The 25,451-nt window shown below is 42.0% G+C and overlaps 1 protein-coding gene across 1 annotated transcript in view; it reads right to left on the bottom strand.

The window, feature by feature from the left end:
- PHRF1 (PHD and ring finger domains 1) overlaps positions 1-25,109 on the bottom strand; it is a 42,680-nt gene extending 17,571 nt beyond the window's left edge. The window contains 9 exon segments of the mRNA XM_042453271.1: positions 185-306; positions 4,622-4,751; positions 5,994-6,166; positions 6,654-6,754; positions 7,519-7,640; positions 8,581-8,664; positions 9,643-9,863; positions 11,508-11,621; positions 24,949-25,109. Coding sequence (XP_042309205.1) covers positions 185-306; positions 4,622-4,751; positions 5,994-6,166; positions 6,654-6,754; positions 7,519-7,640; positions 8,581-8,664; positions 9,643-9,863; positions 11,508-11,621; positions 24,949-25,018 — 1,137 coding nt within the window. The 5' untranslated portion in view covers positions 25,019-25,109.
- Between the last annotated feature and the right edge of the window lie 342 nt (positions 25,110-25,451).

Raw genomic sequence — 25,451 nt, 5'->3', positions numbered from 1 at the left:
AAAAGGATGAGAGTTAGCTACTTGTGAAGATCAGGGTTCTAACAATCCCTTTGTATTATATAGATATATTGCTGTGTATTCTCCATCCCACTAACAAAAAGATTATCATAGAAATTACTGTGTTATAGGAAAGGTACTGGCTATATTAATTTCTGCAACAGTGAGAAATAATCTGGCAGCGTACTTTTGCTTTCTTCACTCTTCTGCGCTTTCGATGCTTGCGCCTTTTGATCCATGTTCCAACATTCTTTTTCCCAACAGATGATTTCGCATGAGTTTTTTTACTTGTTGTTTTCTTTCTCCTCCCTGAATTAAGACAAAAGATAATATGGTGGAATTTTGCTCAACAAATATGGACTGCAATCCTACCGCTCTGTAATTTGCACAAAAAAAGTTTTACAAAGGAAAAGAAGTACAGTACTGTAGACATGGAATTAAAGTCTAAATTGAAATTTTATTCAGAAAATAAATGGGAAATGATCCAAAGGGTCTCAAACTCTGTTTGGAATAGATTCAGCCAATCATTCTGAAATTATAAAGTTGTATACAGAGCCATTTCTTTTTGGTATTATACCTGCTCACATAAAAGCACTAAACTTGTAATTTTCTAGGGCATAATGAGACCCATTCTCATCATGCATTTGCAGCAAGCCCAATACATTCAAAATGTCTGACTAACTCATGAACATAAAACCTACAGATGCATTACTGTGTCAGAACAAATACCTGAAATATCTGAAGTGTCAGGACAATGTTGCAACAGGTCTGATAAAATGACAGTGATGTGACCACAAGGGGGAGCTGTGGCAGAACCTATTAAAGTTCCAGTGGCAGTTAACAGTTGACAGTTGAATTATGGAATGTTGATGAAACTAACTGTCAACTGACATTCTGAACTGTCACTGAGAGACAGAGAGATGGTTGGTGTTACTGTGGCTGCCTCAGAGGTTGTGTTTATAGTCGGTTGGTTGGTGGAATAACATGATGAATATCCAAGACAGATGTCTGATAATCAATGTAATCTTTGTAAATAGTTATGTAACAAAGATTAAAGAACCCTCTTCTTGAGAGAAACCTTGTTGTCCACAGATTCATTCCTGTGTGAGAGAGGAAGTCTGCCTATGCAACTAAGATTCTTTACAGATTCCTTCTTCCTGGCGTCTTGTCGATGTGGTTCAACTCTGCAGGTGGTTGTGGTGGACACATCGTGTCTTTCCATGCTTCAACATGAAGTGCACATTAATAAGCTCATATACACAATACCTGTTCTGTGTCTGCAGAAGTCACTGAGTGCCAACATAAGATTGCCTTAACTCACATGAACCTGCATATACTCTTCAGGCTTCAAGAAAAACCCTGATACACATAATTTCTGTTGGTTGCCTGATACTCCAAAACAGTACTATGATCATGGATTATTGAATTATTATTATTATTATTATTATTAACACTATTATCAATATTGATCTCCCCATTTTTTCATTGTTGCACTTCATTTGTGGGTGGAGGGAGATTCTACTGGGAAGCATAAATGTGAAATAAAAAAGTTTCAAAAATAAGTGAAATACGAACGTTGGTACTTACCCGTGATGCGTTCATTACCAGCAGACAAGGGTCCTAACAGCCTGTACAGTGGTACCTCGTGTTACGAAATTAATTCGTTCCGCGGCTAATTTCGTAACCCGAAAAACCTTCGTAACCTGAATTGCCATAGGCGCTAATGGAAAAAAATAGCTCTCTGCTGCCCTCCGGTGGCGAAATAGCGCCGAGGTTTTTTTCGTAACCCGAAAAAACCTTCGTAAGCCGAAACAATAAATCCCTATGGGATTTTTTCGTATCCCGAAAAATTCGTAAGCTGGGTAATTCGTATCCCGGGGTACCACTGTATTCTGGGTTAGCTCCTCCCAATTTTCTCCTGTAGGCAAGGACAATAGAACAAAAGACTGGCCCCTATATAGGGAGGAGCAAGACCCCCTGGGCCTCAGTTAATAACAAGCCAAGCGAGTAGTAAGGTAAAATCAAGGAACTGAACTTTAGTAACATCAGCTAAGGGTTAACTAGAACACCTTAGAAAAACTAGTCAAAGAACAGACAAGAACTCAGAAAAACCAATCCAGCAACAAGAAGAACAAGGCAGGTCCACCAACAGGTAGGGTCGGAGGCCGCAGGCAGCACTCGGGTGGGCAGGATGTTAGGACCCTTGTAGACACGTCCAATTTGTAATGTCTTATGAAGGTCGAAGGCGACTTCCATGTGGCCTCCTTGCAAATTTCTGATAGGGAGGCCCTAGTGGTCAGGGCCACAGAGGTCAATGCACTCCTGGTTGAGTGCACCATCACCCCTTCGAGTGGCATGAGATCAAGAGTTCGGTAGCTCTCTTGAATACAAGACCTGATCCACCTGCTCAGAGTCGAGACCAGTACCTTGTGCCCCAAAGAGCCCGGGCGAAAGGAAATGAACAACGCCTCGGATGACCTGAAGGTTGAAGTCCTCCTGATGCAGATTTTGAGGACTCTGCGCACATCCAATGTGCGCCAGGTCTCTTCCAAGTCCTTCTTAGGATTGGGGCAGCATGAAGGCAAGAGAATGTCCTGTGACACGTGAAAGGCTGAGCTGACCTTAGGCACGAAGGTAGGATCTGGACGAGGCCACACTGAGACTGGCCTAAAAATACACAAGTCTTTACGTACCGACAGGGCCCCAGCTCTGACACCCATCTGGCGGAGGTAATGGCCATGAGGAAGATGACCTTAAAGGAGAGGTGTTTGAGGGAGGCTTCCCGAAGGGGCTCGAACGGCCCAACTGTCAGCGCCTTTAAGACCATGTGCAAGTCCCAAGTTGGAAAACGATGTCTGGTGGGCTGGGCCCTGTTGGAAACTCCACTCAATAACCTCTTAATGTAAGGATGGCCGGCATTCTAGCCACTCTCTTATGGAGCAGAATTGATGTGATAGCAGACACCTGCCTTATAACCGTGTTGGGTCTAAGTCACTTTTTAATGCCATTTTGGATAGACTGTAGCAGGTCAGCCACTGAAAACCTGAAGCAGCCAATGAGAACTTGTCTAAAAGGTGGATTATGTGATCAATCAGAATAAAACCTGATCTACTCTGGACCTATGGCAGCTTCCACCCTATCACTGATCACCTTGTCAACTGGTTATAGCAATGAAGGTGATATTAAGGTGATTTAACTTGTAGCAATGAAGACTCACCACTCTGAAAGAGGAATTTTAATGTCTGACCACCAACTATTTCAAAACAATGTGCAGTTCTTTACTGGAACATCTGTGTACCTGTGTAAAATAAGACTAATTCCATGGTTAGGCAAGGGAGACACTGGATTAACCTTTATCTCGCAGACATTGGTGAGTCAATGCAGAAGCGTGGATGCACTCTGTGCTAATAGGGCCTGTTGTCAGACTTAAGTCTGATTTCATCTAAGGATGAACTTGCCTAGAGGCTTCAAAAATTGCCCAACTCCATGTAGCAGACTATCATCAACCTATAGGAAGGCTGAGGGGTCTCTCGGCTGAATGAACTGCTGATTAAGGAATCATGAAACAGTAACAGAAGACTTGGCATGGATAACCCTCTGGTATCTAATTTTGAGGAGAAAACATGCTCCACAAAAAAGATCTGTCACAGGAAAACAAACCTAAATTTTGAATAGAATAGTAGGCCCTTGATATGCACTGGAGTTGGTTTAATGACTTTGCATGGATACCAAATCCATAGAAGCTCAAGTCACATAAAACATAATGGCAAAGTAAAATGAAGACTCTAATATAAAATAGTAAAATCACAATTTGGTGTTTTTTGGAATATATATATATATGAGGTGGGCATATAGATGGCTAGTGTAAGTCCCTATATGGAGCTGTATGGTATATTAAATCTGAGCATGTGTGCTAGCAGAAAACAAGGCATAAACACTAGGAAGTCCATTTTTCCAGCCTCAGAAGGCAGTGGACAATGGTGTTTGGACTGGAATGGCTGTAGTGAAGAAGTTGCAGAGCAACAGCAAACACATCCTACTGGGTCTCCCTCTGAAGCCGGCTCCCTCTGTTGAGCCGGCAGACCCTGAGCTAGGGAAGCCTAAGCTCTTGGGGACCTCTGCCATAGCCACCACCAAGGAAGGGGGGAAAGGCAGGAGAGAGGAAAAGAAGGGAAGGCCAAGAAAACTCTCAAACTGCTTTCAGCAAAAGGAAAAACTTCGCTGGCTCGAAGAGACACGTCCTGCAGGAGCGTAGGCAGGAACAAGACTGAGGTCCAGGGGGGCTAGCTCCTCCCTATATAGGGGCCGGTCTTTTGTTCTATTGTCCCTGCCTACAGGAGAAAATTGGGAGGAGCTAACCCAGAATACAGGAGGTTAGGACCCTGTCTGCTGGGGAAATGGTAGCCAGATAAAGAAGCAGTTACTGTCTTACACAAGATATAAGGACGTTTCAGTTCTAATCACAGCTCTGGCATGAAGTTCACTGGGATACCTTCAGCCAGTTTGACACACACTTGTCCAAACTACAAATTTGGATAAATCTACTGTAGGAATAAAACAAAAGGGAAACAATATAGCTGTATAAGCCTCTTGAGAAGTCAAACTATTGCAAACTGCGAAGTACCTCTTTTTCGTTTCTTCTTGGTAATGGTCCGAGGAATCAATGGTCTCTGGTAAACTGCTGTGCTCAGTCCTGCTGCAACTGCTTCAATTGTTTCATCAAGAAGGGAAGACATAAAGTACCTTGGTACATGCTAAAACCAAGCACAACATTCATAATTACTCATATAACTATCAAAAACTAATATAAAGCTGTATGACATCCAAAAGTAGAGAACCCTCCCTCCATTTTTCCTTTTGACCAAGAATAAAAGATTCCCTGTCATTCACTATCTTCCAGGAAACCAATTCCATTTCCAAACACATTAGGTTTGGAAGTTAATTAAAAAAAGGTGAATCAGATCGATATTACTATTGTCTTATCACAAAAAACAAATGTCAATATAAATCATGTTGAAACATCTTATAACTAGCCTATTACTTTGTGATACCACCACCTAGATTAGGAATATCTTCCCCTTGTACTTTCATATTAATCCATGGTAACAATATACACACAACACAACAATCTTTCCTCTTTATATGTTTAATTTTAGCTATTGTATAAAGTCAAATCTAACAGGAAGAAACCAAGATTTCCTTTGTCAATAGTTCCTTGTTGTTCAAGTTTAATATGAAAGAGATGACAGACATTGTTTCAGAATGAGAACAGCTTAGCTTTCAGTGCCACTGAAGTATACCACTGTTTGTTGTAGAAAGTGTATATACTTCAAATAGGGGGAAAGCTTGTCCAACGTTCAACAGACTTGAGTGGACTAGGGAGGCAAGCTAATCACAACCACCCTGAACATTTTCCCATCATGCTCTCAGTTTCTGGGGATGTTCAACATACCTCCAAAAACCATAGCATGCATGTTACTCCTAAAGCTCAGTCCAGAATTTCATGCTGGTTTTGATAATCGGATTTCATTCCATTCAAGTATATTGCTTCTGTTCACATGCAATCCATCTCATTCCAAAAGAGTGTATATTTTAAGTATACAGTAGTTAAGAAAAATGAACGTAAATCAAGTAACATTTCAAGCAGTGCTCTCATACAGCTTCCACATACAGTTGCTTCTCCTAATACGCACATCTGAGATCCGCGCCCTCGAATATACGCAGAGGGGCGACCTCTGCTATTTGCAATGCCGCGTGCCCCCAGGGGCATGCTCCATTCAAGCCTATGGGGCTTGAATAAGTGCGAGCCTCCAACTGTATTTCACTAGGATTGGCAAATAACTGCTTCTCAATAGATTTTGCCCCATTATGATTAAATGTCATAACGTTTATCATTACATAAACTTGCTCTTTCACACTGACAAACATTTATTATCTACATACTCAATGGATGAGACAATAGTCAAATCTGTTCCATCCTCTAGATCACACAATACCTGAATTCGCTGTGCAGTTGTTATCCGATTTCTGTTCACTGTTGCCCGCACACGCTCACTCTGACGTGTTCTAGCTATAGCTCGAGTTCGGACATTAGGACGCAGTCGACTGGTAGTAGGAATTACATCAGCTATGAGGGAAGCAACCTCCTCTTCACTCACATGATCTGTTTCTTAAAACAAGATCTGTATTTAAGTTGTCAGCAGTGCTTGAACAAGTATCTGAATATCTTTCTAGCAAGCTAAATCCAAGCCTTCTCCTTAACCCCCAGAACAAATCCTACAAAGATTCTGAAGCCAAGCAATTTCTTTCATTTAGAATTCTCGGTGGAAAGTTTCTCATTTCAAGACAACAATCTGATCTAAAAGCTAGTTTAAATAAGGAACTTGAGATAAAGCTATTTCCACCTATGCAACATACTCAGTATGTTAACCCTAGATTTTACAGTTTTGTGCAATGAACATCAGCGCATCAATGTTACTTGAAGTGACACCATGAAAAAAAAGGTAATTGTGTTGGCACTGCTCATTTTTATTATTGCCCCTGTAAAAATGTTTTTAAACACCTCAAAGTGTTGCTTAAGCTCTAGGGAAGAAAGAGAAACTGTTTTCTGTTCTGCAAGTCTAAGTTTCAAAATACATTATGAATAAAATACTTACCAACATCAACAGGTGTAGCATTTGCAGGTGTACATGGTGGACAGAACCATTCATTCACAGGTACCTCACTCAGTGGTGGATTAAGGCATTCCATGTGGTATCTAAAAACATGCACACACAGTATATTCTTAAGAAGAAGAAGGGTGGAAGAAATGCCACCACTTTTCTTCTCTAAGATGCAAAGCCATCCTATATGCAAGTGTGAGTGCACAATTACTGCCAAAGCCAAGAGTGTATCATTTGCTGATATTTAAAGTATTTTTATCCCCTCTCTTCACCCAAAGTACACCTGGGAGCACCTTACATACAGTCAGTAAAAACAGGCTTGCATTCTAAAAGACATGATACAAAAGGAAAAGCAGTGAGGAGGAAAGAGGAGGAAAAAGCACATTTTCTTTCAGCAAGGCAGATAGATTGTCCTTGTTTCACGACTCATCTCTCTCTGTGACAGCAACGGAAGAACAGAGAAATGGAATGATTGATATTTAATTCTATACTATAGAATTAGTACAGTATCTCTAGAGCTTTGGCGCAAACCTCAACTTCCAACAAATTCTTAACTTATTTTGGCACCAAAAAAATGCCGTACAAAAAAAAGTAAACAACCTCTCAAGAATTAAGATCTTCCAAAAGAAGAAAAGCCTTAAAAATGATTAACTAGCATTTTCTGAAGATATGTGAATATCCTCAACCTGGAAGAGAGTTTGGCAAACTGTGTGGTAGACAAAGGGAACATGACCCCTAAACATAAGGCTTCTGGGAATAGTCACTCTGTAGTATTATAAGCAGTATACACAAGAGGAGGACGCAGCTACAGGTCAAATTAAGAGTACTATAAAGCATTTAGTAAAATGTAGGAACTTACCCAGCATCACAGCCATCACACAGCAACAGACGATCTTCTCTGTCACTTCGGCCACATACTTCACAAAAAGTTGGATCATCCTCCACCTCATCTTCCTGAGACTTTGTATTCTGAACTGGAATCTGAACAAAGTTGCACATCCTCAGGAAACTTTGTCTCTTCATGTCAGTAGCAACAGATTATAGCAATTTAAGAAATTATCTTTTCAGAATAATACAGTGGTTCTCTAGCTATTGGATGTGGGAAGATTGGCAGTTTTTTCCTCCCAGCACTAAATTTGTACCCATTTGGTATTTTTTTTTCTTTCTTTTCTGGAAACTCTCCAAGGACTGGTAACCAATGTCTCAAAGGCTGGCACCAGTCGAGGGATCACCACTTCGAGTAGCACTGGTCTAATTCACTCTGAGTGTGGACTTTTTTGTTTTATATTTGCTTTGTTTTATTATATTACTGGGAACATGAAATGTAAGTAGCAATTTAAGCCACCATTCATGTAACAGTTCATTTTATCAGATTTATCTGAGCCACTTTATTTTCACAAATGATTGCAGTCAGAGTGTAATATGAAACAATAAATCACGTGCAATGAGAGTAATATAAACCAAGACATTTTCAAAGTGGGATGACACTAGAGCAATAATCCCACAGAAAGTACAAGGAGAGAAAAAACATGCAAAAAAGTGTAATGATCTCTGTATACAAAACCACATATAAAAAGGCTCACTAGATCATCAGACATAAGCTACAAAAATATTTACTTAAAACCAGGGCCCTGAAAACAGTAAACCTTCCCCTGATTTATCAGGCATTTCCCTGAGTTATTAATCCATACAACTGGATGATTCTTTTCAATAATGCCATTTAAGAAAGGTTTCAAAACAGAAACAGGAAGGCAGCAGAGAGTTAAATCCAAAAAAACCCCAAAACCCCAAAATGCTGTAAATTAGGAGCTGAAAGCAGAAAAAGAACGCAGTTATATAAAATTATTTTTAAAAGTTCTGCATAAATCATATGAAATATGGATTCAGAGTTTTTCTATCCTTTAATAAACAGAAAACATACTTTCTTCAAGATTTCTCCACCATAGTGTACTCTAACACAGATAGACTTGAAAATGATTCGATCCACTGGACAAGAGTTGGCATTCTGCAAAAAAGAAAAGTAATGGTAAGTGCTTACTCATGAGAGGAAACAATCAGTAGCAACCTGTGTTTAACTGTCTACCAAGATAACACATAATTTGTGGATCCTTGCTAGAGTCACTAGTTCAGTTTATATGTGACCCAAACGGCCACATATGAATCACCATCCTAAATCGTGAAGTCTGAATCTCATTAGGAAAAAAATGGAATACAGAGCAAATTAAAACAAAACTGTATGTACAGAATGACAATAAAAGCAAATTAATATACTACAGTGGGCCCTTGTTATCCACTGGGGTTTGGTTCCAGGACCCCCTGTGAATAACAAAATCCATGAATGTTCAAGTCCTATTAAATACAATGAAAAAGAAAAATGGTGTCTCTTATATAAAATGGAAAATCAAGGTTTGCTATTTGAAATTTATACTTATTTTGTAAATTTTCAAGCCGTGGATGCTTGAATCTGTGGATAAAAAATCCATGGATAAGGAGGGCCAACTGTACTACTGGAGAGGAAAGGGTTGGCAACACATGATAAGAGCTTCTGAACTGACAGTTTGTGACAAAACTATACACTGATTCTGCACGTGACCTCAACCAGTTTATTTCAAAGGGCTTATGACTATACATGTGCATTTTTAACGTGATGTTGAATGATCACTACACAGTTTGTTCAATTACATAGTTGAAGCTTGAAACTGGGAGTTTTATTTTTTTTCTTAATGCTTTTAGAAGTAAAACATATTCTATCCACTGCTACCCAACAACTGTACTTGACTCCAAGTACAAGCTACTATACCACAACAACAACTTAAGAGGTAAACCCCTGGTTATACCCTCTCCATTTCACAAGCCCCACAGAGGAAATTTTGGGGGATCACTCCTAAAGTACTATCCCCAGAGGATGTTAATATAGAGACACATGCATTAGAAAGCCAAGACACTCAGGCTTTTTATTTTAAAAAAATAAATAAACTCTTACTTTAGACCACTCAACTATACAGTCCAAACAGAAGTAATGGGCACAGTTCTCTGGTGTTCCAACTGCCTGATCCCTGAATGTATTGAGGCATATTGGGCAGTTTTCAGCATCTTCATCAGAAGATGATTCAATTCCTCCATTAAACTGTGGTTTTGCTTTAGTTGAACATGGTTGCTCAGTAGCCATTTCATCTTCACCTTCCTCTTCCTCCTCCTCAGAATCTTAAGAAACAATGGAAAAAAATTGTCTATTATTTAATTCCACACAGCACATTTTGGATTGGAATGTTGTACAACTCTGAAGAGAAGCAAAAGCTGAACAAATTTTTGAAATACTACTGTCAATATGACAGCCTTAGAGTAATATGGCTGCAATACCCAGTAAAGCAGAAACTTATCCCATGGACCTCCACAACCTGCTCACCCAATGTACACTTTGATCTGTACAGGAAGCCACACAAATAAATACATAATGTTTATTAGAAACTGCACAGTAAAATCCAGTTTGGTATAAAGGTCAGAACATCAAGACACAAGAGCTGTTCAGATACAAATTTCACTGGTTGACCTGAGACCAGTCACTGTGTGTTAGCTGAACTCCTTCTATAGCATTACTGTATTTGTAAGGGAGATGACCAATAGAATGCTCCTTATCTTTGAAAGAATGGGGCACCTCTGCCCTGATATTATTACTACCAAAGTTTTACACATATTAGCTGAGTTCTCCATATTGCATCTGTTCTACAGTTCAACAAGTTGCTCAGTCTTTCTAAAGCAGGGGTAGGCAACCTTTTTGAGCCGGGGGCCGGGTTGCTTTCCCTCAGGCGACTGGGGGGCCGAAGCCGGGGGTGGAGCTTCCACCCTCCGGGGTCGGTGCCGCACACCGGGGGTGGAGCTTCCACCCTCGAGGGGCAGGGCCGCGTGCCGGGGCGGAGCTTCCACCCTCCAGGGGCCAGGCCTCCCCATCTTTGCCGGCCCCTGACGGGGCCCCAGGCCCCGTCAGAGGCCGGCAGAAAAGCCGGTGGGGGCCGCCAGCGCTGGAGGCCTCCACCTCTTTGCCGGCCCCTGACAGGGCCCCAGGCCCCGTCAGAGGCTGGCAAAAAAGCCGGCGGGGGCCGCCAGCACTGGAGGACTCAAGGGACGGCAGCGGGCCTCTAAGAGACCCCCTGCCGCCGCCGGAGGCCTCTTGGAGGACCCCTAATAGACCCCCTGCCGCCGCCGGAGGCCTCTTGGAGGACTCCAGGGACGGCAGCGGGCCCCTCAGAGACCCCCTGCCGCCGCCAGAAGCCTCTTGGAGGACTCCAGGGGCGGCAGTGGGCCCCTAAGAGACCCCCCGCCGAGGCCCTTGGAGGACTCCCAGGGACGGCAGCGGGCCTCCTAAAGGCCCGCTGCCACCTCCGGAGCCCCGTTTGGGGACTCCTGGGGCGGCAGCGGGTCTCTTAAAGGCCCGCTGCCGCCTCCAGAGCCTCGTTTGGAGACTCCAGCGCGGCAGTGGGTCTCTTAAAGGCCCGTTGCCGCCTCCGGAGCCCCATTTGGGGACTCCTGGGGCGGCAGCGGGTCTCCTAAAGGCCCGCTGCCCATAGCGGTGAAGTCTCGCGCGACCTTTTGTGATCGCGCGAGACTTCACCGCTATGGGCACCGCCATTTTTTCTCCCAAAATGGCGGCGAAGTCTCACGCGACTTCGCCGCCATTTTGGGAGAAAAAATGGCGGCGCCCAGAGAGCAAAATGCTGCATTCGGCGGCGCCTGCTGCGCCGCGGCCCAGCTAAAAAGCCTCGGGCCGCAGGTTGCCGACCCATGTTCTAAAGAATGGTAGAAGTCAACGTTATAGCATTAAGTAATAACAAACATGCTTATTGTAACCACCTTCTAGATCTTCATCTTCACCTTCTTCATCCTGTTCAACTCCATCTTCATCAGTATCATCTTCCCCACTGCCTGTGTCATCTGAATCTGCACTACTGCCATTGCTGCTTTCTTCTGAACAACAGGACCAAACAAGAGCAGAACAGGGCATGAGTGCTCATCTCCAACACATTGAGCAAAGAAAAAACAAACAGAATAATAATAATAATAATAATAATAGGATTTATTTATATGCCGCCCAATCACTGGGAATCCGGGCGGCATACAACAGAGGGGATAATAGAAAGCCTTTTTCTTTCTAGAGGACCTATAATGCATGAAGATTCAGCATTTCCTCTCCCACTATTGTGTGTATGACCATGAGTAAATCAGTACAAATGATAATAAACCTAAATTATACAACTATTAGTAACTGTACCAATATCAAGTGGTAGCTGTGGTTACTGTCCCTTCTAAGAATTGATATTAGAAATAATCAAGGACCAACAATACCTGCTTCTTCTTTAAATAATAATGAAATAATAATAAATTATTTATTTACAGCCCACCCAATCACAAAGAATCCGGATGAGTTACAACAGTGAGAAAAATACATAGCAATAACAATAGAATAAAAAAACCATAGTAATTCACAATAACCATGAATAACAAAAAGACTACATAGCAAATAACAACAATAATAGCAATAAAACTACGTGACAATTAACATAGCAAATCAATACAACTTAAAATTAATCCCCAGAATACATGGCAAAATAACAATAATCATGTCAAAATAACAATAACATGGCAAAATAACAGTAATCATGGCAAAATAACAACCACAAAAATAACAACAAATCACAATAGCAGTAAATGGCAAAAAAATCCATAGCAGATAACAACAAAAATAGACATAACAATCAAACTGAAAATATCTAACTCTCTCCTGAAAGCAAAAATATGGTACAATGCAAAATATAAGAGAGCAATAACAATAAGAGACTTACTCCCTCAAGCATTAAACTAATAATAAGAATAATAACATTCCTCTCAGGTTGGAGCAGGCCTTTGGAGGGCTGGGGAGGCTGGATTAAGTATGCTCCTCTCCTACCAGGCCCCCAAAACAGCTGGGACTGTGTGCAAGCTGGAGCAGTCCTCCAGAGGGCTGGGGAGGCTGCATTAAGCATGCCCCTCTCCTGCCAGGCCCCTTTACACATCACACATACAATGCTGTGTATTACTGGTGGCTAGGTATGATCCAATTGCTCTAATATGGAACATGCTCTAATAAACACAATTCACTATCCTACGCATTGGTCTTTTATTTTTTTCAAAACAGAAAGTCACAGATTTTGAGTTCTTATGGCTGCAGAAATGGAAAATGTGTGAGCTAGTGCAGGATTCTAAACAAATAGAGTCTGGTGTAAAGGTTTCCTTGTCCTTACTCCATGAACAGCAGAAACAAAATGAAAGTAGGCAAAACATATAAACACATGATATTTGGAAAATTCATATAGTAATTCCTATCACTTTATTCAGCTTTCTAGGACAAAAAAGTTATTATTCCCTTCCCTCTCCTGTCTAAAAGAGAGTAGCAAAAATAGGCATTACTGCTTTTCTACCCAAGTAGTACAACAAAGTCCCGTGAAAAGTTACCAGTAACAGCTATACCTTTTGGCTATATACATCCCAAATAAAGTTTATAGGAAGACAATCAACTCATAGTTTTTTGTGGGTTTTTCAGGCTATGTGGCCATGTTCTAGAAGATCTTCTAGAAGATGGCCACATAGCCCGAAAAACCCAACAAAAACTATGGATGCTGGCCATGAAAGCCTTCGACTTCACAGAATCAACTCATGTGAAATGTGGTGCTGGAGAAAAGTTTTACAGATACCATGGACTGCTAAGTCAAATGAATGGATCTTAGAGCAAATCAAGCCTGATCTCTCCCTAGAAGCCAAAATGACTAAACTGAGACAATTATATTTTGGAGAACACAGAACCTATTGGAAAAGACAATAATATTAAGTAAGCAGTAGGAAAAGAGGACGGATATATTACAGTTTCAATCAAGGATGCGACAGCGCTGAGCTTTCAGGACTTGAGCAGGACTGTTCATAAGTGGGAGACTTAGAATTGCCATAAATTGAAATTATTATTATTATTAATGTTTATTTAGAAAGCGCTGTAAATTTACACAGCACTGTACATACAATCTTTTTAATTAGATGGTTCCCTGCCCTCAGGCTTACAATCTAAAGTTGACTTCATGGAAACAAATTATCCACATCCATGTTGACTATTTAAAGTCACATATGAAGCCCCTGATTGCTAAATATAAATAGCACTGGTATGCGGGAAAGAATGAGTAAGGTTTTTTAAAACTTTTTTTCCCTGAAAAGCCACATTTCCTTGAGGGTAATCTGTTGACAGGCCCATAATGGCAGTGATAAGTGCCAAAGCCAGTGTTGGGTGAGGTCAGTAACAAAAATGAACAGGGTCACCCCTCATACACACACACACATCAGGAAAAAGACAGATCAAGATTAATAGTTTAGTCAAATTAAACTGAGGATCATGAAGCTGCATATTCTTGATGTTTAAATGACAATCACTGATGTTTTTGTATAAATTAATGGCTTCAATTAAAGTAGAGCTGTTGCTCTCAAAACACAAACATTAAACTGACTAGGAAATAAAATTATGCTGACACATAAAAATGTACAACTGTAAAGCTATGGAAATATTTCCAAACTGAACAAGCTTAGTGAGATTTCTTGTTGTAAATGCCTAAAATTAGGAAGCAAAGGCAGTTTTTAAAAAAATAACTGAACAGTTTCATTTACCAGCATCACTGAAGAGCAATGCATTTGTTCTTTTGACTTTGCCTACTGCAGCATTCTTGTTTATAAACTCATCCTGACTGTCCTCATCCATTGCGGGGCATCTGGAACTGGCTCCCTACAAGCAAGATAAAATCAGAGGGCAAACATTTACAAAGAGCACAGAACTTAACATGTACATAATTATGACTTTACAGGTGGAAACTGAACAAACGGATCAAGAATTTGGTCCAAGTCTTTTTAAGCTGTATGAAAACTGAAATTCTTAGATTCAACTTTGTCAGGGGAAGTTCAGGCAACCTCACATGAAGAGGGGTGTACTTCTTACTAGCTTTGGCAGGTTTACTAACTAAAGCCATTTCTAGATAAGAGATATTATGATGACAAGGACCCACACTACGGTATAAAGAGTCTGAGAATTATGTCTGGGCTTAAGAGACAAAAAATCCCAAAAACCTACTAGACAGCAACAATACAATAAAAGTGCTTCTGAACATATGGGATGCCTTTGCCTTCCCACAGAGAAAGTGGCAGTCTGCTCCTCTTTTGTGTTATGTGCCTTCATAACATTTTTGACCTACGGTGATCCTAAGGCAAGCTTACTGTATCATGAGGTTTTCTTGGCACAGTTTGTTCAGAGGTGGTTTGCCATTGCCGTCCCTGAGGCTGAGAGCATGTGACTTGCCCAAGGGTCATCCATTGGGTTTCATGGTCAAGCAATGGAATCAAACCCTGATCTCCAGAATAACAGCCCAAAATTCAAACCATGATGCCACACCGGCTCTCAATATGGGAGATAGTTCTGTTTAATTCCTGAGTCATCTGCAGGTCTCCTTCTGAAAATGTAACATTGCCTCCCCTTCCTTGGCAAATCCCGGCACTACAAACATCTCTTTTTAAAACCCAAGGGAATTTGCTTCCGGTTTCTTTCTTTTTCCTTTCCTGAGACATTTCGCTTTATAACCTTGCCTTTTCTTCATTTCTTGGTTTAACTACCGGTAGTTGCTAGATGACAAAAGGGAAGCTGCTCTTCCCCACCCATCCCTTCTCTGGAGTGAAAAAGGTAGTCAGAAGAAAAAGACAACTACAAGCAGAGAGGCTTTACTAGTGCTGACACAAAAGGAAAGAAGCAGAAGTAAAAGGCAGACTTGAACCTCCTCTTTGACTTCTCCCATTCATTTTACAAGGCAACCCTATCTTGTATTAAAAATGTACTTGAAATTAAAATGAAATGGTTGACTGGTACATATTTGGAAGGAATACATTCCCAGGATGAAGGAAGAAGACTGGAGATGTAAAGGGTTCTCAGCTGCAGCTATTGCTGCTCAGTACAACACAGTATGGACTGACATCAGAAAGATATTGAATACAGTATGGCCTGCCTTGCCAGATGTGTAGCATTCATGAAAGGGAGAGGTGGAAAACTCTTGCATTCAAAACACAAGATATTGAATCAAAAATCTACTCCAGTTTTTCTGGCAGCCTTACTTAACTGTACATACTTGAGCTTGTCGGGCCCCATCTTAAGATCTTCTATATATGTTCCACTCTGAGTGTCTTCCTCATTTGAAAGTGACTAGGTAACTAGTAAGACAGGATTTTCTTAGTGAGGGCACCAAGGCTCTGTAATGTTCAGGTTAAAATGGATTTTTAAAATGTGGACATATTAACTTGGATAACATTCCTGTCTACCTTTGTATCTTTTTTTTAAATTCTGCATGTTAGTTTTACTAACTTGTTGGATATTACTGACGTATCAAATTTTTAAGTCCATACAGGACTTTGTGTTGTACAAGACTTTCATGTAAGGTAGGAAATCTAAAAGTATTTTAATTTAATGATATTGAGAGCAATACAATGAAAATAGTTCTAACATATACTATACAAAGTATGTAAGAGACTATATAGTCTCCTGGATTTAATGACTGCTAAATAACAAAGTGACAAATAATTACATTTAATAGCCTCTATCTGCAATAATATTATTGATGCTGTTTACATAACACTACCAATGCACATATTGCTTGTACAGAGTTACAAGTCAAACACCAATCAACCAAAAAAAAAAAAAAAAAAAAAAAGCCAGCCTTACCAAAGGGGTACAATCTAAAATACACATTTCTATATACAAACACACACAGAGGACGGAAGGGAAAATGCTAATATAAGGCTATACAATACAGTTGTATATTTCTCTGTTGGGAATTGAAGACCACCACCATGTGTATAGGGTTTTTTAAATAGTCCCCCCCCCGCCAGCTTGTAGATTACTGCCATTGCACAGAAAACTACAGCGGTACCCCGGGATACGAATGCGCCGCCTTACGAAATTTCCGGGTTACGAAAAAAATCCATTGAAAAAAACTGTTCCGGGTTACGAAGGTTATTTCGGGTTACGAAAAAATTTTTGGTGCTTTTCGGCGCTTTTTCGCACGAAATCGCGGCTTTCGCTATTAGCGCCTATGGCTTTTTCGGCTTACGAAGATTTTCGGGTTACGAACGTGGCGGCGGAACGAATTAAATTCGTAACCCGGGGTACCACTGTAATTGATATTTTAAGTTTTGGAACTTATCATTAAAATTCAAGCATTACACTAAAATACTAAAAAAAAGTTAATATCACTGGATCATAGAATCACAAAGTTGCAAGAGACTGCAAGGGCCATCCAGTCCAACCCCCTGCCATGCAGGAAATCACAATCAAAGCATCCCTGCCAGATGGCCATCCAGCCTCTGTTTGAAGACCTCTAAGGAAGGAGACTCCACTACACTCCAAGGGAGTTTGTTCCACAGCCCTTACTGTCAGGAAGTTCCTCCTAAGGTTGAGGTGGAATCTCTTTCCCTGCAGTTTGCATCCATTGTTCCGTGTTCTAGTCTCTGGAACAGCAGAAAACAAGCTTGCTCCCTCCTCAATATGACATCTCTTCAAATATTTAAACAGGGCTATTATATCACCTCTTAACTTTCTCTTCTTCAGGCTAAACATACCCAACTCCCTATGACGTTCCTCATAGGGCATGGTTTCCAGACCCTTCACCATTTTAGTTGCTCTCCTTTGGACATGCTCCAGTTTCTCCATATCCTTTTTGAATTGTGGTGCCCAGAACTGGACACAATATTCCAGGTGAGGCCTGACCAAAGCAGAATAGAGTGGCACTATTGCTACCCTTGATCTAGACACTTTACTTCTATTGGATACGTGATACCAAGAACTGGGTTAAGAATTAGTGCAGGTAACATACAACGATGTTCAAGAATTAACGTGAAAACTGCATAAATACCAAGGACACACCAGTCAATTTTACACTTCTCTGTTGGTTTTGGATATCAACCTTGATAACAACACATAAAATTGCCAAATTCTGTATAGCTGTGGATAAAATTTGTCAGGCAATGACCTCCATAGCAGACTAGTACCAAGCTTGTCTTGCTACACTGGAATCTTAAAATATATTTTAAATACTGTTTTAACCTGTGTTTTTACCATGTTTTACCTTCTTTTATTCTGTATCCCCTTTTACCTGTGCTTGTCTATGGTTGTAATAAAAACTGAACTGAATTAACGTGGGCAATAGAGGTCTGGAGGTCAGGGAAGCAAACTGTTGCCTTTCAGGTGGGGATATTTGGGGTGGTTTGGGGCAAAACACTGCCCCCAAACCAACCCAAAACAAGTTGGGGGATCTGGAGGCTTTGAGAGGCTTCTGGGGGTCCACCCCACAATTAAGGGTTCAAATTTCAGTGAATGCAAATAACCACATTTAACAGAACTGTACACTCTAAACAGGGGTTCCCCCCCCCCCCAACAAACAAGCAGCTAGTGAGATACATTTCCTGCATAGATCTGGGGAATAAATTAAACAATATTTTTATTTTCCAGTTTAATCCTGAGAAAGATCTTCTTGGATATGAATCTAAGTTGGATATGAATGAGACCATAAAAATGAGATTGGCCCTTCCAAGGCTGAAGTACTACAACAACTAATTTGGATCTGATGCTATGCACTGAGGTGTTTATAGGATTAAACTGTTAGTACTATATAATAATAATAATAATAATAATAATAATAATAATAATAATAATAAAATTTATTTATACCTCCCGCTTCTCTCTTCAGATCGAAGCGGGATTACAGCAATAAAAACATCATAAAATACATAGACAATACAAAATACTTCAATCAGAAACAAAAAGGGAAGAGTAGTTCCAGAATTGCTCACAGTCGTAAGAATTGAGTCATCATATTCAGATATTCAAAATCAGATTAGAGGAAGATCTGTTGGATAGGCCTGCCAGAAGAGATCCGTCTTCAATGCCCTCCTGAAGGCTCCCAAAGAAAGTATAAGACAGATCTCTTCCAGTAAGTTGTTCCAAAGTCTAGGGGCCATCGCAGAAACCATTTTACAAGAGGTAGTTTTCAATCTAGTTTTGGGGTGTTCTAATATTTTTGTGCCAGATGTTCTGAGCGTGCGGGGCGGATTATGTAGGGAGAAGCGTTCTCTTAAGTAACTCGGGCCCCGGCCATGTAGGGCTTTATAGATAATAATCGACACTTTGTATTGTGCCCGGAAGCTAATTGGCAGCCAATGTAGAGATTTCAACACCGGTGTAATGTGCTCTGATCTCAGTGTCCTGGTGATCAGTCTGGCTGCAGAATTCTGAATCAGTTGGAGCTTTCGACTTGATACAAAGGTAGCCCCATGTAGAGCGCATTACAGAAATCTAAACGAGAGATTACCAGTGCATGTACTACTGTTTCAAGGTCCCCCTGAGCCAGGTAGGGATGCAGTTGGCGTATCAGCTGAAGCTGACACCATGCACTCCTGGCTCTTGCCTCCACCTGAGATGTCAATTGTAGAGACGAGTCAGGAGCACTCCCAAAGTGCAAACTTCATTCTTCAGGGGAAGTGTGACCCCATCAAGGATGGGTTGGGAAATCTCCTTCCCCGGACCAGGGGCACCTATCATTTTCTCTGGATTCAGCTTGAGCTTGTTTTCCCTCATCCAGCCCATTACTGACTCAAGGCAGGCATTCAGAGGAGAGATGTCATCCTTAGTCACTGCAGCAGTCAAAGACATAGAGAAGTGAATCTGGGTGTCATCAGCATATTGATAACACCGTGCCCCATGTCTTCGGATGATCTCTCCCAGCGGCTTCGTGTAAATGTTAAAAAGCATGGGGGACAGAATGGCACCCTGACGGACGCCAGATGTCAGTTCTCTTTTATAAGAACTGTGCCCCAGCATCACCATCTGGATTCTGCCCAAGAGGTAGGAACGGAACCACTTGAGCGCAGTGCCCCCAATACCTAACTCCCTCAGGCATTCCAGAAGGATACCACGGTCAATGGTATCGAATGCTGCTGAGATGTCCAAGAGCACCAACAGGGTCATACTTCCCCTCTCGATGCACAGACGGAGATCATCGACTAGGGCGACCATGGCAGTCTCAAATCCATATCCCACCCTAAAGCCAGTTTGAAATGGGTCCAGATAATCGGCTTCATCGAAGACAGTCTGGAGTTGGAAGGCGACTGCCCTCTCGATCACCTTGCCCAAAAATGGTAGTAAAGAGACTGGCCTATAGTTGTTCCTTATCAGTGGATCTAGAGAGGGTTTCTTTTAAGAGTGGCTTAACCACTGCATGTTTAAGTACGGATGGAAATTTCCCCTCTCTTAGGGATGCATTTATTATAGTCTGATGCAGTGATGTTACAGCATCTCCTCCCTGAACGGTCAGCCAAGATGGGCAGGGATCGAGAGGGCAGGTCATCCTCCTTACACATCCAAGGAGCTTGTCCACTGCATCGGTACTCACAAGCTCAAAACGATCCAGGCTAACGCAGTCCGCGGAGTCACTGGATACCTCTCTCATAGTCTTTGTTTTAATGCCGGCATCCAGATCGACCCTTATCTGAGAGATCTTATCGGCAAAGAAGTCATTGAATGCGTCACAGCAGGCCATTGTTGATTCTAGTAATACGTTCGGGGTGGGAGGCAGTTGGATTAGCTTTCTATGCACCTTGAATAGCTCTGCTGGATGAGACTCTGCGGATGCAATGCGTGCAAGCACAGAACAAGTTATTTGCTGCATCGATTGCCACTGTAGGAAACTAAAAGGTTTCCTAGGAGCGTCTTGTCAGATAAGCGTTGGTGTTTCCGCCAGTGGCGCTCTAGTTGTTGCATGGCTCGCTTCATTTTCCAAAGATCTTGAGTGTACCCTGGTTTTTGTTATTATACCGTGGTCTTGGAAAATCCCAGATACAAGGCTTCTCAAGCAGGAAGTACAGAAATGTTATTATGGAATATTTATTCCACTCTGCATAATAAATTTGAAATATTTTCCACATCAGGGAAATTCAAACATCTCAAATTCAGAGCAGAATAACTAAATGGACCACTTTGAGTCAATCTGGTATAGTACAGAAACTTTCTTACTTGACGGATGTTGAGTTGAGTTGGTCATGACTACTAGAACACAGGCACTATTTCAAATGGAGCAAATGTTAGGGAGATTCAGCTGATTTCATATTTGGTTTCATTTTAATATATGAAGTTAGCACACAGAATTAATAGTAAGGAAGCATCACCACCTGTATTTGAGTAACAGACACAGCTGGTCTCTCAATGATATGAAAGGAATCCTAAAAAATGGCCAAAGGTCCAAAACCTTCTGCAGAAATAATCTAGTTTGAGACCATTTTAACTGCCTGCCCTCAATGCTAGGGAAGCCTGTGAACTGTAGTTTTGTGGCACACTTAGCCTTCTCTTCTCAGAGTTCTGGTGCCACAATAAACTACAATTTCCAGGATTCCCTAGCACGGAGGCAGGGTAGTTAAAGTGGTCTCAAACTAGATTATTTCTACAGTGTGTTTTGGACCACGGTTCACAATAAAACAGTGATTCCCAAACTTTAGTCCTCCAGAGGTTTTGGACTTCAGCTCCCAGGATTCCTGACTGTTGACCAAGCTGAGTAGGGCTCCTGGGAGTTGAAGTCCAAAACACTTGGAGGAGCAAAGTTTGGGAACCGCTGTAATCAAGTAACAATAGTATTCAGGATTTGGAACTTGATACTACCATTAGAGTGACCATGAAACAGGTCTCGTTTCTTTGTACATTATGTTCGAAGAACCATCTATTCTCACAATAATCTGCTTCCTTACTGATGTCATCTCCAAATACCTTTTCCTAAGTGTGTCCACTTTAGAGGCCAATTGTAGCACCCTATTTATGAAGTGCTCTCCAAAGAGAGATTCACTTCCCATCCATCTATGTTTCTTCAGTGTTCACATTTTACTCACCTAGGTGATGTTTGTAAACTCTGTGAGCTTGCTCAGTTCTCCTGCTGCTTGCTACTCTGCTGTTTTATTGTTTTAACAACTCTCTAAATGAGTCTGTGAGTGGCAATTTTGAATAATACCATTAAAGAATATGATATACCTGTAAAGTTTTCTGAACAAATAAAGGAAAGATTTTATGCCTAACAGTCAGGGCTATAAAGCCTTCCTGTGTTGTCATTTTCATCATAAGAGTGGTGTGTGAGAGTAAACACCAATACAGTGGTACCCCGGGTTACGAAATTAATTCGTTCCGCGGTTAATTTCGTAACCCGAAATACCTTCGTAAGCTGAATTCCCATAGGCGCTAATGGAAAAATAGCTCTCTGCTGCCCTCCGGTGGCGGAAAATAGCGCCGCGGTTTTTTCGTAACCCGAAGAAACCTTCGTAAGCTGAAGCAATAAATCCCTATGGGATTTTTTCGTATCCCGAAAAATTCGTAACCCGGCGCATTCGTATCCCGGGGTACCACTGTAAAGTGAAATAAATGTAGAAAATAGCCTTTTGAGATAATGTCACAAAGTGCAATATGAGAATGCACCCAAGAAGGAAGCAAGACAGAAATAGGCAATTAATGCTGACATCTACCGTATATACTCGTGTACAAGTCGACCTCATGTATAAGTTGAGGGAAGGTTTTAGGATCAAAATCTTGGATTTTTATATGCCCCGTGGATAAGTCGAGGGCAGAATTTAGGAGACAGATTTTAAGGTTGGCTTCGAAGTGGAAGTGGAGGGGGGAAAAGAGCAGCTTGGTTTTCAGAGGAAACGCAAGGAGGAGGAGGAAGAGAAGCAAAGGTTTGGAGATCAGCTTGCAAGTGGTCTGAAATACAACTAAGTGGCAAGGTTTGGAGATGAGTTTGCAAACGGAGAGAAAACGGGGAAATGCAAAGAAGAGGCAAGGTTTGGAGATCAGTTTGCAAATGGAGGGAAAAAGGGGAAATGCAAAGAGGAGAAAGAAAAGTTTGGAGATAGGATTGAGAAGGGAATCACTCTATGCAGCACACTCACACTGGCGCCTTGCAGCTCTTTCAGCAAGCGCTGCCGAGGCACGGAGAGTGGGACATCAGGGCTACTTTTTAAAGGCGCTTTATGATCATTATTACTGTTTGTTGTCGTTGTTAACTGTCCTCCAGTCGATCTCAAGCCATGGTAACTGTATTGACCCTTGTATAATTCGGCCCCAGATTTTAGGGTCAATATTGGGGCATAAATTTCTCGACTTATAGTTGAGTATATACGGTAGTTCACCACCATCCACAGGAAGGAGAAAACATATAGCAAAACATTACAATTCTCTCTTTTTTTTAAAAAAAACCACAAAATCTATTCTATAGCAATCCTAAGCCAAATGTGTAACTATAACGTGGGGGGGGGGGCACAAAATGAGGACATTCTCCTCAAATAAGAATTGTACCCTACAGAATGATTTTTTTCTTAAATCCCCCCAATTTCTAACATTCAGAAATAGGGTTTAAGCATCCAAAGAAAAGGGGCAGGCAAAGGTACCAAGGGAGTACAAACACAACAGATACAGAGTTTGAGTGATTTTCAGCACCTCACTCTCCGCAATGTTAGAAATTTGGAAAATATTATTTGGGAAGTTGTGATTCTCATTTGGAGGGTGGAGGATACTCTCATTTTACACCACACCAACCCCAGGGCTCTAGGAAGCAACCTAGTGCAGACAGGCACACAACAGCCTCAGGGTGCATCTACACTGTAGAAATAATGCAGTTTGACAGCACTTTAGCTGCCCTGGATTCATTTTACAGAAGGCTGGGATTTGTAGTTTTGTGAGGCACCAACACTCTTTGGCAGAGAAGGCTAAAGACCCTTTTGTTGTTGTGCGCCTTGAAGTTGTTTCTGACTTAGGATGACTCTAAGGCAGACCTGTCGTAGGGTTTTCTTGCCAATATTTGTTCAGAATGGGTTTTGCCTTTGCCTCCCTCTGAGGCTGAGAGAGTGTGACTTGCCCAAGGTCAATCAGTGGGCTTCTATGGCTGAGTGGGCATTCAAACGAACTGGTATTTTAATAATTATTGTTGTTGTGTGCCTTACACTCATAATAATAATACAAATCCCAGGATTCTATAGGTTGGAGCTGGAGCTCTCAAAAGTGGTGTCAAACTGGTGTCATCTCCGGTCTCTCGACCTTCTTGGTCCTGAGCTGAGGGCATCCCCACATCCAGAGTCCCCAACCCAGGGTGACCAGGCATCCTCCTTTTCCAGGACATGTCCTCCATTTCAGCCTTCTGTCCAAGAGAAATTCCAAAACGTCCTCCATTTTGAGCCTAAGCAGCAGGAATTCACCTTTATAGGATCTCCTTAGGGTTGCCATAAGTTGGAAAATAACATGAAGGCACACAAGAAAGACACACACACACACACACACACACACACAGTCAGATCATAGGCACTATTATTATTATTATGTAGAGAGATCTTGTAGCACCTTTGAGACTAACTGAAATAAAGACATACTGTATTATTACTATTACTATTATGAACTGTATTTATACCCCACTCATTAGAAATGCTCTCAGAGCAGTTTACAAAACTGTTGGGTACTACAGCTAAGAGCCTGGGTGACCAGACTTGTCCTCCTTTTCCAGGACATGCCCTCCATTTCAACCTTCTGTCCAGGAAGAGTTTCCCAAACGCCCTCCATTTTGAGCCTGATTAAGCAGCATACATTTACCTTTAGAGGTTCTTCTTAGCGCTGTCATAGATAGGAAAATAACATGAAGGCATGCAAGACACACACAAGGCCATTCATGGTCACTATGGCTAATAGGCAGGGTGACCAGGCACGTCCTCCTTTTCCAGGACACATCCTCCATTTCAACCTTCTGTCCAGGAAGTGTTTCCAAAACGTCCTCCATTCTGAGCCTGATTCAGCAGCATGCATTAACCTTTACAGGTTCTTTTTGGTGTTGCCCCAGGTTGGGAAATGGCCAGTTCATGGTCACTGTGGCTAATAGGCAAGGGTGGGGGGGGGACCAGGCACGTCCTCCATTTCAGCCTTGGGTCCAGCAGGAATGTCAAAACGTCCTCCATTTTAACAGGACTAAGAGACACGATTTAAACTGATACTAGTGAGTTTTCCAAAGCTCTTCTTTGGCCAGGTCCTCCATTTCCCGCCTGGAAGGTGCTCCATTCCACAGCGGGGAGGAGGACACACCTGGCCGCCCTGCGCCCCATCCCGAAATGGCGCCCAGTCCCCCTCCCTCCCTCAGTCTCCATAGCAACACCCCCCTCCCCTCCCCTCGCGACTTACCTCTGACCTTCAGGAGGGGACCCCACAAGGCTTCCTCCGAGAGGGAGAAAAGCAGGGCACGGGCGCGCATGCGCAGTCGCTCCCCGTCAACGAAGCCTCCAGAAGGAACCCAGGCCAACTGGGACGGAGGGACGCCGGGCTACTGAGAAGGCCGAGCCCGCCCCGGAAGAGAAAGAAACGTCAGCACCGCCATTTCCGGGTGAGTGGATGACGTAGGCCGGGAAAGGGGGGGAGAGAGGGGGAACCCTGGAATGTTCCATTTTTGAGGGAGGGGGGAAACAGGGGGAGGAGTTTTTGGACTCGTCCTTCGTCCGAACGGATTCTAGGCTGAAGCGGCCCCTCTCAGCGCGCGGTCTTTGCTGCGTCCTCACTGCGCGGATCACCCGCTTTGATACCACTTTAACCAATACGTTAATATATGAAGTTAACGCAGAGAACTGATGAGGAAGGAAGCATCACCGCCTGCGGTGTCTCAATGCTATGCAAGGAATCCTTTAACAAAT

The sequence above is a fragment of the Sceloporus undulatus genome, chromosome 1 (assembly GCF_019175285.1).
Source record: "Sceloporus undulatus isolate JIND9_A2432 ecotype Alabama chromosome 1, SceUnd_v1.1, whole genome shotgun sequence".
Classification (NCBI taxonomy): domain Eukaryota; kingdom Metazoa; phylum Chordata; class Lepidosauria; order Squamata; family Phrynosomatidae; genus Sceloporus; species Sceloporus undulatus.
This window is presented reverse-complemented; position numbering and strand designations above follow the sequence as displayed.